The sequence below is a fragment of the Tigriopus californicus genome, chromosome 5, assembly GCF_007210705.1.
Source record: "Tigriopus californicus strain San Diego chromosome 5, Tcal_SD_v2.1, whole genome shotgun sequence".
NCBI classification, from domain to species: Eukaryota; Metazoa; Arthropoda; class Copepoda; order Harpacticoida; family Harpacticidae; genus Tigriopus; species Tigriopus californicus.
Genome location: NC_081444.1, coordinates 4,653,518 through 4,668,238, shown reverse-complemented (window position 1 = coordinate 4,668,238; position 14,721 = coordinate 4,653,518). Strand labels below are relative to the sequence as shown.

Here is a 14,721-nt window from a genome sequence, read left to right as displayed (position 1 = left end):
TTATCTCCCCAAAAACCCCAACGACATTATGGTTGGCGCGCCAAATCAAGTCATAAATGATCATTGCAAGGTAAGTTTGACTTGTTCTCACAACTGAGTAAGTACTGTGTTGCAGTCCATGTATATCATTTGACTTTGTGTAAGAAATGGGTATATCCTTTTCGATATTGTACTCTTAGACTTGCAATGGATTGTTTAAATACAGACCAATTTGATAAAAACCATTTCAATAATGTCATATGTGTCTTAAGCGCCTTTTAAAGTAAATTTGTATCAAAGTCCAAGGTCCCTCATGAACGTTCCGATTCCCTTCAACCATAGATAGAGCTTTTAGTTGAAGCATTTCACTTGGGTTGAGACAAAAGGTTTGCTCAAAAACATATTTGAGCTTGATCAGAAAATTCCATTTTTGAGCCTGGAATCACAATTTCTATATTCATGCACACATGATTTTGATAGTTGTTAATACTTTCCTCTCAATTTTTAGGAAGGGGTTTCCCACGTGAAGGTATGCGTGATGGAGCAAAAGTACAAACGAATGTTGACCCGGGATCAGCACTTACGATTGTCCAAGATCCACCAATTGGATTTTACCCAAGTGAATCTCAACTCGGTTCAATTCAAAGGCACGTGCTGGGTCTGCCCTTGATTTGCGGTACTATTGGTTGAAGCTCATTGGGACACAAAATATAAAGACAACAATCCATCAATGTATTTGTTCCCCACGTGCATAATTTTGATTTCTTCTTCTCAACGTTATACAGCGTATTATGATAAATTTTAAATATTCTGAAACCATGCTATTCCATTCCACCAACGAAATAGACAAATTAGCTTTGATCCAAACTGTGTTGGTTGTATGTACAAATACAAATCAAGTGGTGGCGGGGAACATGGACTTTATTGTTGACGGATGGACGAGTTGGGAATCACATGACTATTATGCAAATGCGAGAAGCTTAAATAGGTAGTGAGGTAGGTACAGGAGCGAGTGTGAAGAGCATGCAAACTGTGGACATAAATAGCGGGAATGCAGAGGTTCATAACATAACGACACCTCCCTCAAATCGAATAAACACACATTTGATCAACGTAAGACCCTGTCATCAACGAGGCGGTTTCGGAACATCTCAACATAACAGCACGAAACCCCAATTGCCTAGAGGCAAGCCTAGTTCTAGCTCTGCGATACTGAACGTTGCCTTCAGGCAAAAAAAAGGGAAAGAAGGCGGAATCATCCCCACTCCCAACATCGCAGAACAAGATATCAACACAGCATCCACATCAGGGCTCACATAAGCAACAACTGAGATTTTGCGATGCAACCACGTCATCTCCAGATTTGTTGTTCCATTGCGCAAGATGCGATGACCATTCACAACCTTGATCACTGGCTTCTCAGCGGGGTCAACCACAACCCCTTTCTCATTCATGAGGATGGATGGAACAACGCAGCATGTTGCTCCTGTCGTCACAAGAGATATTGGAAAGGTCGGCTAACTCTCCCACCAACTTCAACCTCACAAACAGGTTGCAGAAAGACTCGCCTTGCCTGCCTGCATGGAAGTCATGCCGTCTCCAAACAATGTTGATAGATTTAGGCCGGTGGATCTGCAACTTGACCAGGACATCCTTCACAGATGTATCTTCCTTCACATCAAGGTACTGCAAGAGTCTGGATCATGGTTACATCCATACAATTACGAGGTTGGGCCCGCTGTTTTTCCACTGGAAACTGGTCCATCCAATTTGACACATAGAAGTCCGTAAATTTTTGGCGCCATACTTAAAAGTTTGCCAGAGAAACGTCCACAGATATCGAAAAGGGCTTCAACTAGGTGTTGATCCTGAATGGAGTCAAGTCGGCCATGCTCTGAGTCCTCGTCATGTCCCGAGAAGCCCCACTACCTGGAGTGCTTGCCTGCTCTGATCATGGAGGACCCAGTAGACAAACCACTAATTGTCCAGTTGGCTCTCAGTGCCCTGGGAGATGATAAAATCCTCCAGTCCAACAAGGAGACCAAATCCTTTGCAGTTGTTGCTGGCAAAGTCGCGGGTCCAACCTACCCTCTTGAACAATTTGTCTACAGCAATAAAGATTTGAGGTGCAGAATGAGTGAACCCACATGGGACAGATTTCTGGTTGCCCTAGAATTGGCTATCTTTGAGGAAATGATGAGGACAGGTGTGGTGTGAATTAATTGAGCGCATGCTCATGTTCATCCATGTATATGTCAAATCACAACGGTCATACTTTGGTTACAACAGTACTTAACATGGCTAATTCCCTGCGAATATTTGAGTGAAATACCTGGATGGGGGCAAGTGGGATGTCTTAACATGGAACAGGCTGCCTGGTTAGATCAATTTACTGCCAGATACACTGACGACATGGGTGTCTCTCTGAAAGCAAGGGGGCGAGGGAACTCTGGAAACCTTCACAAGATGTTCTTCCATGTGCCAGGTTGTATAACAAGTATCAAGAATAATGTTATGAGTATGATGCTGGTCCAAAATTGTCTTTCAGGAAAACTTCAAGTCTTCAAATGGACCTTAAAGTCATGAAAAGAGGCCTTGGGTACCCTACTAGATGTAGAGATCAACAGGGAGCACAAGAAGGCCGTTGTATTCAAGGGCAGAACACTTCTTGGATCAAAATCTGACTGTGTCAAACTCGGATAATCAAAAGAGCACTGGAGCGACTCAATAAAATCACACGATGGCCTTTCCCAAGCAGCCAAAGTACAAACTTACAATCATCCCAAGCCCATGAAATGAACTTTCTAACCATGGCGTTCGGTTTCCTTTTCGTGCGGGAAAGTGAAGTTACGCCTCTGAAAACCGGTCTTAATAAAAGCAAATGACAAAAATTGCTTCAAAGTCGACATTTACAATTGCTGGAGCACAAGACACCGTTCCCTCCATGTGGGCCCTATTTGAGAGTTTGACTCCACGTCCGAGTGCCTGGTGTCTTCTGGTGTCAATCTTTACCTTGTGTTCTTCAATAGCTGGCACTTTTTCCATTTGCAAGTAAAGAGGGCTCAATGAGAATGCTTATTTATCATTTCATTTATGAATTAGGCAAAACCAGAGCCAAGTACAGTGGGCAAAGACTGATTTTGTAATATATTTCAATTTGCCGGCTTGTTGAAGCAAACAGTATTCTGATATTGGGCCAAGAATGCCTCTGAAATTGGGAATGTTCTTCAGGCTGTTACTTAAATCTTGAAGTAAAATGCATAGGTCGACTTTTGCAATTGCTGGAGCACAAGACATCCATCCCTTCAGCGCCATCTCTGGGCCCTATTTGAGACGACTTTGACACCAAGAGAGAGTATTATTATTATCATCATTATTATTATCATTATTATTATCATTATTATCTTTCTGGAATCAAATCATGGAAATCGACAGACAATTCTCTGAATTCTCTTAAAGCCATAGAATCCTCAACACTTTTGTGGTCTCCAGAACCTGATCGCATTACGGCCCATTTCGTGAAACGCACCGCACAAGTCATGGTTCCATTATTGCATGCATATTTTATGAGTAGGTCTTTCTCAGAGGGTTGGTGCCCATGTGCCCATACCACTAAAAGCAGCCTATATAGTTCCAGTTTATAGAGGTGGAGACAGGGGTCTACCTGGTAATTAAACTCCTAATTACCAAAACCCTTTCCAACTAGTAAACTCAATCAAGGATCGTGGGATAATCCTTCAAGACGTGGCAAATTTGAAGACCCTATCCAGTCAAAAGTGACCAAGGCTTCCAGACTTGTGGTTGGATTTATCAAACATTCAAGTCCAGAGACGTTTTGACTATGAAAACCCGGTACAAATCAATAGTCCAACTGCATCTTGAAAATGATTCCCCAATTTGGGCCTCCAACACCGCCGGGGGGTTAAATAAGATTGATCGAGTGCAAACAAGTTTTACAAGATCTATCCATGGGATGTCGAAATTAAGCTATTGGGAACGCCTTGAATCATTGGGATTAATCATACAGTATTCAGCGTAGGTATGAATGTTAACAAATCCTTTTATGTTTTTATATATCTCCATTCAATATGTCCTAATCTGGGCATGAGACAAAGCATTCGCAAGAGACCGGGTATTTCATGTGAATTGCACCATAAATTCAGTCTCTCTAAAACAAGTTATTAAAAGGCATAAAATACCCTTTTGTTTTAAATTGGGCACCAACTTTTAACAACTTGCTGCCGTGCTCCCTTCGGCAATTCTATATATTAGATAACCCACTATTAGGTTTTCAACGTGACTTGGGTCGGTTTTTGTCAACAATTCCAGACCTGTCCTACATTCAACGGTGCCCTAGAGCAGCTTATTGAATCACTTAACATAACCAAATATTTCATAGATTATGACTTAACATGGCTTACAGGGAATTTCATTCCCTTGGATTGGTTAAAAATCAGAGAATTAAAAGGAAGAAGAAAATCCAACTTTGCCCTCACTGATTGCAACATCTTTACATTTGATTAAACATTGATAATGCCCGAAGAGAAGATGTGGCAGCAATAATCCCATGCATATATCGTTTTTGTAGAGGTCGATGAACTCTCAGATGAGACATATTTAATTTTTTTGTCCAGGTATGGCTGTGTCTAATTAAGGATGGTTATTTTCACACGCTGCTATAGAAGAGTCATACATACCACTTGTTGCTCAAGCATGATTTACATTCTCGGGCACATTTTTATGAACTTAGTTATACCCACCCAATCATGATGTTCACATCCGCTTTTGCTGTATTCCTTTTGGTCGTGTCTGCTCAAGGTAAGTAAGACTTTGACATCATCTTTCAAGGAGTGGGCCTGATTTCAATGGATTGTTTGACCATTTGGTTTTGCTTTGGTATAGGAAGAAGAACGAAGACCTATGGTCAAGGATTGGACCAATGCAAGAATTTTCGTGTTGGATGCAGCTTGACCCATTTGAGCAAGACTCCTCTTTTCATTGTGGACAATTATATCAAAGAAAACAGGGATTGCTTAGATTATCTCCCCAAAAACCCCAACGACATTATGGTTGGCGCGCCAAATCAAGTCATAAATGATCATTGCAAGGTAAGTTTGACTTGTTCTCACAACTGAGTAAGTACTGTGTTGCAGTCCATGTATATCATTTGACTTTGTGTAAGAAATGGGTATATCCTTTTCGATATTGTACTCTTAGACTTGCAATGGATTGTTTAAATACAGACCAATTTGATAAAAACCATTTCAATAATGTCATATGTGTCTTAAGCGCCTTTTAAAGTAAATTTGTATCAAAGTCCAAGGTCCCTCATGAACGTTCCGATTCCCTTCAACCATAGATAGAGCTTTTAGTTGAAGCATTTCACTTGGGTTGAGACAAAAGGTTTGCTCAAAAACATATTTGAGCTTGATCAGAAAATTCCATTTTTGAGCCTGGAATCACAATTTCTATATTCATGCACACATGATTTTGATAGTTGTTAATACTTTCCTCTCAATTTTTAGGAAGGGGTTTCCCACGTGAAGGTATGCGTGATGGAGCAAAAGTACAAACGAATGTTGACCCGGGATCAGCACTTACGATTGTCCAAGATCCACCAATTGGATTTTACCCAAGTGAATCTCAACTCGGTTCAATTCAAAGGCACGTGCTGGGTCTGCCCTTGATTTGCGGTACTATTGGTTGAAGCTCATTGGGACACAAAATATAAAGACAACAATCCATCAATGTATTTGTTCCCCACGTGCATAATTTTGATTTCTTCTTCTCAACGTTATACAGCGTATTATGATAAATTTTAAATATTCTGAAACCATGCTATTCCATTCCACCAACGAAATAGACAAATTAGCTTTGATCCAAACTGTGTTGGTTGTATGTACAAATACAAATCAAGTGGTGGCGGGGAACATGGACTTTATTGTTGACGGATGGACGAGTTGGGAATCACATGACTATTATGCAAATGCGAGAAGCTTAAATAGGTAGTGAGGTAGGTACAGGAGCGAGTGTGAAGAGCATGCAAACTGTGGACATAAATAGCGGGAATGCAGAGGTTCATAACATAACGACACCTCCCTCAAATCGAATAAACACACATTTGATCAACGTAAGACCCTGTCATCAACGAGGCGGTTTCGGAACATCTCAACATAACAGCACGAAACCCCAATTGCCTAGAGGCAAGCCTAGTTCTAGCTCTGCGATACTGAACGTTGCCTTCAGGCAAAAAAAAGGGAAAGAAGGCGGAATCATCCCCACTCCCAACATCGCAGAACAAGATATCAACACAGCATCCACATCAGGGCTCACATAAGCAACAACTGAGATTTTGCGATGCAACCACGTCATCTCCAGATTTGTTGTTCCATTGCGCAAGATGCGATGACCATTCACAACCTTGATCACTGGCTTCTCAGCGGGGTCAACCACAACCCCTTTCTCATTCATGAGGATGGATGGAACAACGCAGCATGTTGCTCCTGTCGTCACAAGAGATATTGGAAAGGTCGGCTAACTCTCCCACCAACTTCAACCTCACAAACAGGTTGCAGAAGGACTCGCCTTGCCTCTGACTTTAAGCATGGAAGTCATGCCGTCTCCAAACAATGTATCTGTTACCCACGTGCATAATTTTGATTTTGATTTCTTCTTCTCAACGTAATACAGCGTATTATGATAAATTTTAAATATTCTGAAACCATGCTATTCCATTCCACCAACGAAATAGACAAATTAGCATAGGATCTACTCAACCACTCCTAAACGATTTGGAAATTAATGGGCATGTTTCATACGTTCAGCTCCAAAATGCCACTATTTGATCTGAATTAGAGTACTTATACAATTAATATGGATTTTCAATCTCACGAAAATGAGTAAGCTTATATTGTTTTTTGCAAAATTTCTAAAAAACTTATAATATTAAGAACATTTCAAAAGTAATTCTTTGGAATGATATTTTGAAAAAATCAAACGTATTTAAAAATAATTATTTACACATTTACTTGAAATCTGATGAAATTGCACGCAACATGTATATTTTAATTAATTCCAGTTTTTTCCAAAGACCTAGTTGGGACCGAGTAAATTGCATTTTTTTGAGACATCATTGATTTTCATGACATCTTCATTGATAGTATATCTCGGGATGCTTTTGGTAGTTCAAAATAGGTGTATATTTGAAAGAATTTAAGGGCTATTAAACAACAAAAAACATTAAATAGGTTTTGAAAAATACGGTTTTTGAATGTGTTTTGGTAATTTAGTTTTTAATCTCAGCAGGAAATCCATTATGTGAAAAATATCCAAGTCTTCTTTCATTGTTTCGCGAGCTAGAAAAAATATCAATATTAGTTTGTGTATTTTCTCGAAACTTGATCGGGCTCTTTTACCGCCATGGTTAGTAATGGATCACGAAATAAGGGTAGTAGACCTTTTGGTCCATAATGCAAACCTCAAATCAGGATCGCTATTTTTTGTTCATATGCGAGCTAAGCGGTCATTCATACGCTTCGAAGTGAGGGTTTTGTTCTCGTTACTTACATATGCGGATTTTTACTCAATAAGTATCGCGAAACATTCGGTTCAAAATTTGATCTTTACTCTGTGGTAGAGCACATTCGAAATATAGGCATGAAAGGGTGGGTAAATTAAGGCCTAGTTAGATTTTCGCTTGGGTTGCCAGGCCTGGATCAATACTCGAGCAAAATAAAGCTCCAACAAGTGAACCTGGAGGGATAAGAATAAGAAGGCGTACCACAAGATTGCCACTGGAATTCCCTGGAACAGATCAAACAATCATTAAGGGCCTTATTCTGCAATGTCAATCTTTGATTCCGGTTTGTACAATACCCTCCAAGTATCTTGGCCACGTGTACTCTTCGTTTTGACAAAGGCGAAGAAATCCGACGCATAGAAAACCAACGCGAATAGAACTGGCACCAAATTCAGAAGCAGGAGTCCATAGAAAGATTTGGTCATGGATTTGTAGAGGGATTTCTTCAAGGCACTCAATCCAAAGAAGGTGCTCACGATGCCAGCGAACCAAAACCACTCCCAAAGCACCGGCTAGGAAGCAAATAAAAATCTAGGAATGTATTTTGAGTTGGTTTTAGCTCATAAACTTCATTTTTACTTTGGGGATGAAGAGCTCCTCTAGCTCCAAAACGAAAACATCGAGATAGTCCAAGATGGCCGGGCACAGCTTCACGGCCATGAACGTCCAAAGAATCATGTGACAATACACACTCCACTTAAAGCGGTTCTTATTCTTTGCGCTGAAAGGTAACCATAATAACTTGATTAACGTCGATATCCTGCTTCAAGGCACAGATTGGCACAACAAGGATTATGGGGGAATAACTATCAATTAACCTCACGATGCATTTACTTTTCAAGGCGTGGTTAGTCACTCATGAAATTAGTGGGCCTCACACGGCACTCTGAGCAGGATTTTACATCTCTTTCTTGCTTTCTATGCGTTGAAAGGCTTTCAATTGCTCTGGACTAGGCGCCAAGAAGAGCTCGTCCAGCAAGCAATTCTTATGCGGTTGAGTCAGTGGTGGTTCAAAGGCGCCCTCAGAAGCCAACGGAATGGAATGAGGTCCACCCAGACCGTGATAATCGCCCACCAATGGCAGATCTTGGATGTCTTGGGCCCGATGAGGCCCGTGATCCACTTGCTCGGCAATATCCTTCAATTCGTTGAAGAACTCATCCCGGTCCTAAACATCGGCAATTTGGATACAAGTCACAAAGGAAACAGGTCAACGGGTGATCTTGCCTCATAATTGGTCCAACCGGGATTGAGCGGGTCTTCTTCATCGGATTCGTTGACCCCTGGGTCGTCGTTCCGAATGTGGCCCATTTTTCGCCTCAAATGCGGTTGAGCCATCGGTTGAGCCATACGCTCCGACGGTTGGCGCGATTGAAAATTGTCCCGCCCATGGGCCATGCCCCTATCGCTAAAGTGGCAAATAGAGTAACTAAGCTAGTGTGCCGGTGTCAAAGACTAACTAACAAATAACATACTTTTTCGGCTCTGGAAATACTTTAGTGCACTGATTGACATATTTTGCGATCCTTGTCGTCTCTAGAACGATTAATCGTTCGGCAATTTTGTTTGAATTGCCATTTGGGTCATTCATAGAGGAGAACTAGTTATTAGTCCGCTAGGACCATACGCACATCTGATACATCAGACACATTGCATTACAAAGCACGGTTGTTAAAAAAATGCGTGTTGGGTGCGCGAAAAAAACGCTACTTTTTATGGGTTGTCAATTTAAAAATCAACTTTAAATAGAACCGCTTGACAGAAATGTTACATGCAAGCAGTTTTAGAGCCCAAACAAATCAACAAAAACATAATTTTGCCGCCAGCGACCACACATCTCCAAAACATTCGGGTGGATTCTAATACAGTAGAAATGGCTGACGACTCTAATGACTGCAGTAGGCAATATATCTCTTTAAACAGACTGTATTTCATTATTAATTGAAGAAAGCCGCATTTTTGCTCTTTGTCTTGATCAGCTAGGAAAAATATTGTGTTTTTAATTTCTTGAAATGTTCGAGTATTCAAGTAGTTATCTTAATTAAACTTCCACATCTTGCATCTTTTTTAATTTCTTTTTGATGAAACGTACATATTTTTCTAGAAAATACTTTCCCTCAAAAGGTTTATTTTTGGTAGTAATTTATAAAGCAAAAAATATGTTTCAATAAAAATGGTGCTCACATCAGGATTGTTCCTACACGATTTTATCAGGAGATTTCACTTTACCCTTTGGTTGATTTCATTCGGGAAATAACTTGACTATTTCTGTCAGGTGCTTCAATATAGACTGATGATACCTTCTGAAACTTATGTACAACAGTGAAGCGAATACATACGCGTATCAAGTAGGGGTCTGATTGGCTTTCATTCATTCATCCCAGTACTGAATTGGATCAAACAACTTCATTTATGGCAAATCAGCATTCGATTTTTTCAAATTTGGTCAAGTCAAACATTGTCCGTTTTATGCCCTAAGGCTTCCCCTTAGCCCCTCTATTGGGTGTGGCGGGGTCTTGTGACTACCCTTGTCATAAATATCGAGGTATCGGAATATGAATCCGGTTGATGCTTTAGCTGAGAATGGGACGAGCACATAGGACATACCTGACGTAGTATTGCTCCTTGATAATCTCTCGATGCGAATAATCGTTGCCATCCGTGCCTGCGGCTCGAGGACCACCCCGGGAAGCCATGCCAGTCTGCTGATTGAAGACCCAAATTCACCAAAAGTCAGTGGGAGTAGGAACTCGGAACACCTTGGACGAATGCCAAAACAAGCTCTCAATGATCAATCCAATCAATCCCAACGATAACGACTTTCACAATTTCACCTTCCACGACTCAAAACAAATCATCCAGGATTCACCCAAATTCTTGATCAAAAGCCAAGTTCTGGCTTTGCCCATGGTTGACCAATTTAACCTGTGTCGTATACCCGCTCAGACCTTTAGATACCATTGGACACTACAACAAAATTGATCATGCTGTTCATGGTTGCCCCAATATCTTTATAAAACTCGAGTCAGAATGCGGGTGGACCTCGTCTTGATCCTCTGTCGGCCGTGGTTAATCCCATACACTCACTCAACCTCTTGAAAGCTGCTTGATGGACTGATGGAATAAAACAAATTTTCAAAAAAACATCACGGGAGGTTGTCAAACTCGGGTCGCGAATTTATATTCTCTTACATCGTATTCGGAATCTTACCTATTTGATCCATACCAACTTCAGAGGAACTGCCACGAGAAGGCCCGGGACTAATTTTTTTATGCATTCAGAATACTCACATAAGGGCGTGCTATATAACATGTAGATGAGAAGACTGTTACTGAACTCCAAAAAGCAGGGTAGTTAGGCAACAAATCCACTACACACAAATACCATTTCACGTATAAATGCAGCCCTCAGACACCTCCACAAAAATCAGGGTTACATTATGGCGCTCATCAGATTATCAATTATTTGCCTCAAGGATAATCCCTCATTAGTGGGGCTGTCAAACTTTCCTTTACTAATATCAACCATCAATGGAGATCATGTTGTTAAACCAAAATGGTGCTTCTTCTTTTTTACTGTCCCAGTATATTGGTTCTTACATACTTGTTTCCCCATTACTAATTTTACATCAAGTGAATGGTTTTGGAGATGCAAAATATTTGCTCCCATTTAAGGTCTCTAGTCTAACAGTAAGCAACATGTGTTAGAACTAATGCTGAAATGAAACAGTATGGACAATTACCAATTTGACTTTGCTTAAGCTTTCATTACAAATATGATCTCTTTGTATTAGCCCTTAATTTGTCAAGCATTCAGTCCCTATATTCAGACTATAGACTTCCTATGCTGCACAAAATGTGGTTTACATTTGGCACTTTATTGGGCACTTTGTCAATTCATCTCTAACAAATATATGGCCAATTGGGCTGATTCTACTCTATTGAATTATAATGTGTTTGAGTGGTTTTTGGTTATTGCTATCAAAATTGCATTTATAAGAAGTGACCCAGAAAGCAAAATGTCTGGAAAAGAAATTGCATTCATGTCATGTTATGAGTAGTTTATTTTGATAATCCACCATGCAGCTTCCCCATTTTGTTTGGGCAGACTGACATTCTAAATAATGGCCTCTTTTGAAGCATGCCTAGAATGTCTGGACCTGAGAACAGTGACCAGGAGTATTTCAAATTGCTATGTCCCAATTGCATTTTCTAAACCTTGACATAAACAAGGACCACTTGTTAAGACCTTGGGCATCAGTTGCCTGAAAATGATCTAGAGAAAATATGCCACACATTTGGTGGCATACCAAAAACTTGTTGATTTCTCTAAATGCAATCCTGACTTGGCTTTTGTCACACTAGAGTTGGCCCTTAGTTGAAGCGTCACATTTTCATCAATTTCATATTTAAAAAATGATTATTTTGGGATCAAAGTGTTGGTTTACAAAAGGGCACCATGTGAAACCATCACTGCCTGGAATTAGTGCAAAGTGTAAAAATGAGGACTGAGCTATTATTCATTGTTTTGTATCCTTGCCCTAAATAAGGGCTGAATTGACATAGCCCCCTTGTTGTGCACTCCAGAAGGCGCTTTGTCATTTAGCCTCTACCAAATAAAGGGCTGATTGGGCCAATTCCTTGTTATTGAATTATAATGCGTTTGTGTTGTCTTTGACTAATTCAAGGAGGACTGGACTGAGGCTGGAGAACTTCTTGACTAATTCTATAAAAATCTTATTTTCAATTAGTGCCTCGGGTCACATAATGTCCGGAAAAGAAATTGCGTTTAAGGCAAGGCAAGAGCAGTTTATGTAGCCACCTACAGTGCCTCTTCCCGTTTGCTTTGGCCCGTGTGACGTTGCAAATAAGGGCACTTATTGAATTGAAATTAGTTGAAGGGTTTGCGTTTTCACTTTTCTGGTTCCCCTAGTTTTGCAACCTCCCGTGGCATATTTGGAAAATTATTGTTACCGATGCGACCCCATCAATAGTCAGAATCGTTCATCAGCTGAAGTTAACCGTGTATTGACGAACAGCATGATGTACCCAACATTCTAACCAAGATTATATTATTGTTAAAAAAACATAAATTAATCTTAATCAAAATGAACTACCAAGAAGAACAGGAAGGCGAGATGGAGGCCTTGCTCTCCATTTATGAAGGCGAATTAGAAGGTTCGAAGTTAAGCCTGTGCCATGTTACCTCAATGATCCTGGGATTACTCCTGTTTTCCTTTAGTGTTGACGTCGGAGCCCCGCTATGTGTTCACCATGCCCATCAAAACCGATGAATATGATCCGGATGTGGATGAGTCCGGATTGTTCGTCCTGCTCAAGTTCTCGTTTACTCCCAAATATCCGGAAGAGGCTCCCAAGATTGAGATTGAAGAGCAATCCGATAATCTCAGCCTAGACGGCACTGACACGAAATTTTTGGCTCATCTCAATGAACAGGTCAGAAGATTAAGAGGATGAAATTGGTCAGATGTGCTAATTAGGTGGATGAACAGTTTTTTTACAATTTTGGCCAATTTGGGGCAAGAAGTCGTAAAAAATGAGTAAGAGAATCTCTGAGCATTATTCATACTAATTGGTAACGGTAGGTCGAATCTAAATTAGCTTTGATGGTCGCCACCGTTTCTGGACCTCTTTGGTTGACAATTACTCAAAATTAAGCTCAAATGATTGAACAGAACTATTTGATTTTCAAATATGTGTACGAGACAATTTGATGCATACTGTAGTTGGCAGAGATCGAACACATGTGAACTGGTGAAAGTTCTTAATTCTTAAAGCAATAAGGGTTTTAAGCGGGAATCATGCAGACGGACAGAAATGAGCTCTGAAGTAAAAAGGGATACGAAACCGGTAATGTAGGCGAAAAACTTAGCTTTGAATCTTAGAGGAGTGTAATATAAATTTTATATGTTGTTCATTTTTAGGTGGAGGAAAATCTTGGAATGATCATGGTCTTCACCATCATTTCCGCGGCTATTGAGTGGCTGGGTTCCACGTGGGAAGAGCTAAAGGCTACCAAGGAGGAACGACTCAAACGCCAGAAAGAAGCCGATGAAGAAGTGGAAAGGGTAATCTTGAACGTCATTTATTTTTTCATTACGTGTAAAATCTGTCCTAACTTGCGTGATTAATCGTTTATCCAGAAACGGTTAGAGGGCACGAAAGTCACCATTGAAGTATTCATGAGATGGAAAACAGATTTCGATAAAGAGATGATGGCATTGAAGGAAAAAGACAAGAACGAGGCCAAGAACAAGGACAAACTAACGGGCAAACAACTCTTCTTGCGAGATGCTTCATTAATCGATTCTGATGTCAAGTTCTTGGAAGCGGGTACGAATAAGGCTCTCCTATGTTATGCTTCATGGACTAATGTTCTTATTCTATCTGAGCAGCTGGCGATCCTGTTAAAGTGGATGAGTCGTTATTCGAAGACTTTGATGACTTGGATATTGATCCCGACGATGACGACGACGATGATGAGGAGAATGATCCAGATTGGCGGACAGGAGAAATTAGCGACTAAGCTTTTGCACTTACTCTGTGATGTCTATCTTCTTCTCAGCGAATAAAAACTATCTTTACTCTTGGACTTGAAGTTTGTTTTCTAAGATTAAACAAAAGATGAATGGACCTTACTCAGGTTCAAATGGAATGGAAGAGATTTAAAGGGAAGCGAGCTTCCTCGATCATTTACTATCAACTAAATGTGCTTCTAACTTTCGTTAAAACCTATTTTTGAAAAATAATGCATTTTTCATGTATTTAACCAAAATTATATACAGCCATATTATTAAAATGTTACCTTTAAAGTAATTACGTCTTACCAAAGAGCCGTGAAAAACCAAACCTAATTGAGTGAATGAATGGCAATTCCCATTCATTCAACCTCACACAAAACACCACGAACGCTACACTTGCACAGCAACCAAGGAGCAACCGAGGAAGGCACACCTTGGTTCGAGATTTCTGGGAGATAAGAATAGCAGCAAACTAAAATGCGACTGTTCTCAGCGAGCTCCAAAACAGGAATGAAGTGTTGAAATGCTTTATTATGTTTTGAATTCTGAAACCCCCAAAAAAATCCATATTGTAAATCTTTTGCTAGTTTCAATTAGCGACAAATATATTCAAGTCATTCA

At 40.2% G+C, this 14,721-nt stretch overlaps 3 protein-coding genes across 3 annotated transcripts; 2 read left to right on the top strand and 1 right to left on the bottom strand.

Annotated features, from left to right (window-relative positions):
• Window positions 1-4,157: 4,157 nt before the first annotated feature.
• On the top strand, window positions 4,158-5,865 carry LOC131880651 (uncharacterized). Its single transcript, XM_059227331.1, has 3 exons — window positions 4,158-4,797; window positions 4,882-5,087; window positions 5,505-5,865. Exons 1-3 carry the CDS (start codon window positions 4,746-4,748, stop codon window positions 5,664-5,666), a joined length of 420 nt encoding a protein of 139 aa, XP_059083314.1. The 5' UTR covers window positions 4,158-4,745; the 3' UTR covers window positions 5,667-5,865.
• Window positions 5,866-7,581: 1,716 nt separating this feature from the next.
• On the bottom strand, window positions 7,582-10,597 carry LOC131881023 (uncharacterized). Its single transcript, XM_059227769.1, has 6 exons — window positions 10,166-10,597; window positions 8,786-8,966; window positions 8,461-8,726; window positions 8,138-8,279; window positions 7,855-8,070; window positions 7,582-7,782 (listed from the first exon to the last, which is right to left on the bottom strand). Exons 1-6 carry the CDS (start codon window positions 10,252-10,254, stop codon window positions 7,660-7,662), a joined length of 1,017 nt encoding a protein of 338 aa, XP_059083752.1. The 5' UTR covers window positions 10,255-10,597; the 3' UTR covers window positions 7,582-7,659.
• A 1,944-nt stretch (window positions 10,598-12,541) lies between these two features.
• LOC131880293 (RWD domain-containing protein 1-like) lies at window positions 12,542-14,171 on the top strand. Its single transcript, XM_059226883.1, has 5 exons — window positions 12,542-12,736; window positions 12,801-13,015; window positions 13,504-13,647; window positions 13,723-13,912; window positions 13,975-14,171. The coding sequence occupies exons 1-5, from the start codon at window positions 12,667-12,669 to the stop codon at window positions 14,103-14,105; spliced, it is 750 nt and encodes a 249-aa protein (XP_059082866.1). The 5' UTR covers window positions 12,542-12,666; the 3' UTR covers window positions 14,106-14,171.
• Window positions 14,172-14,721: the final 550 nt, after the last annotated feature.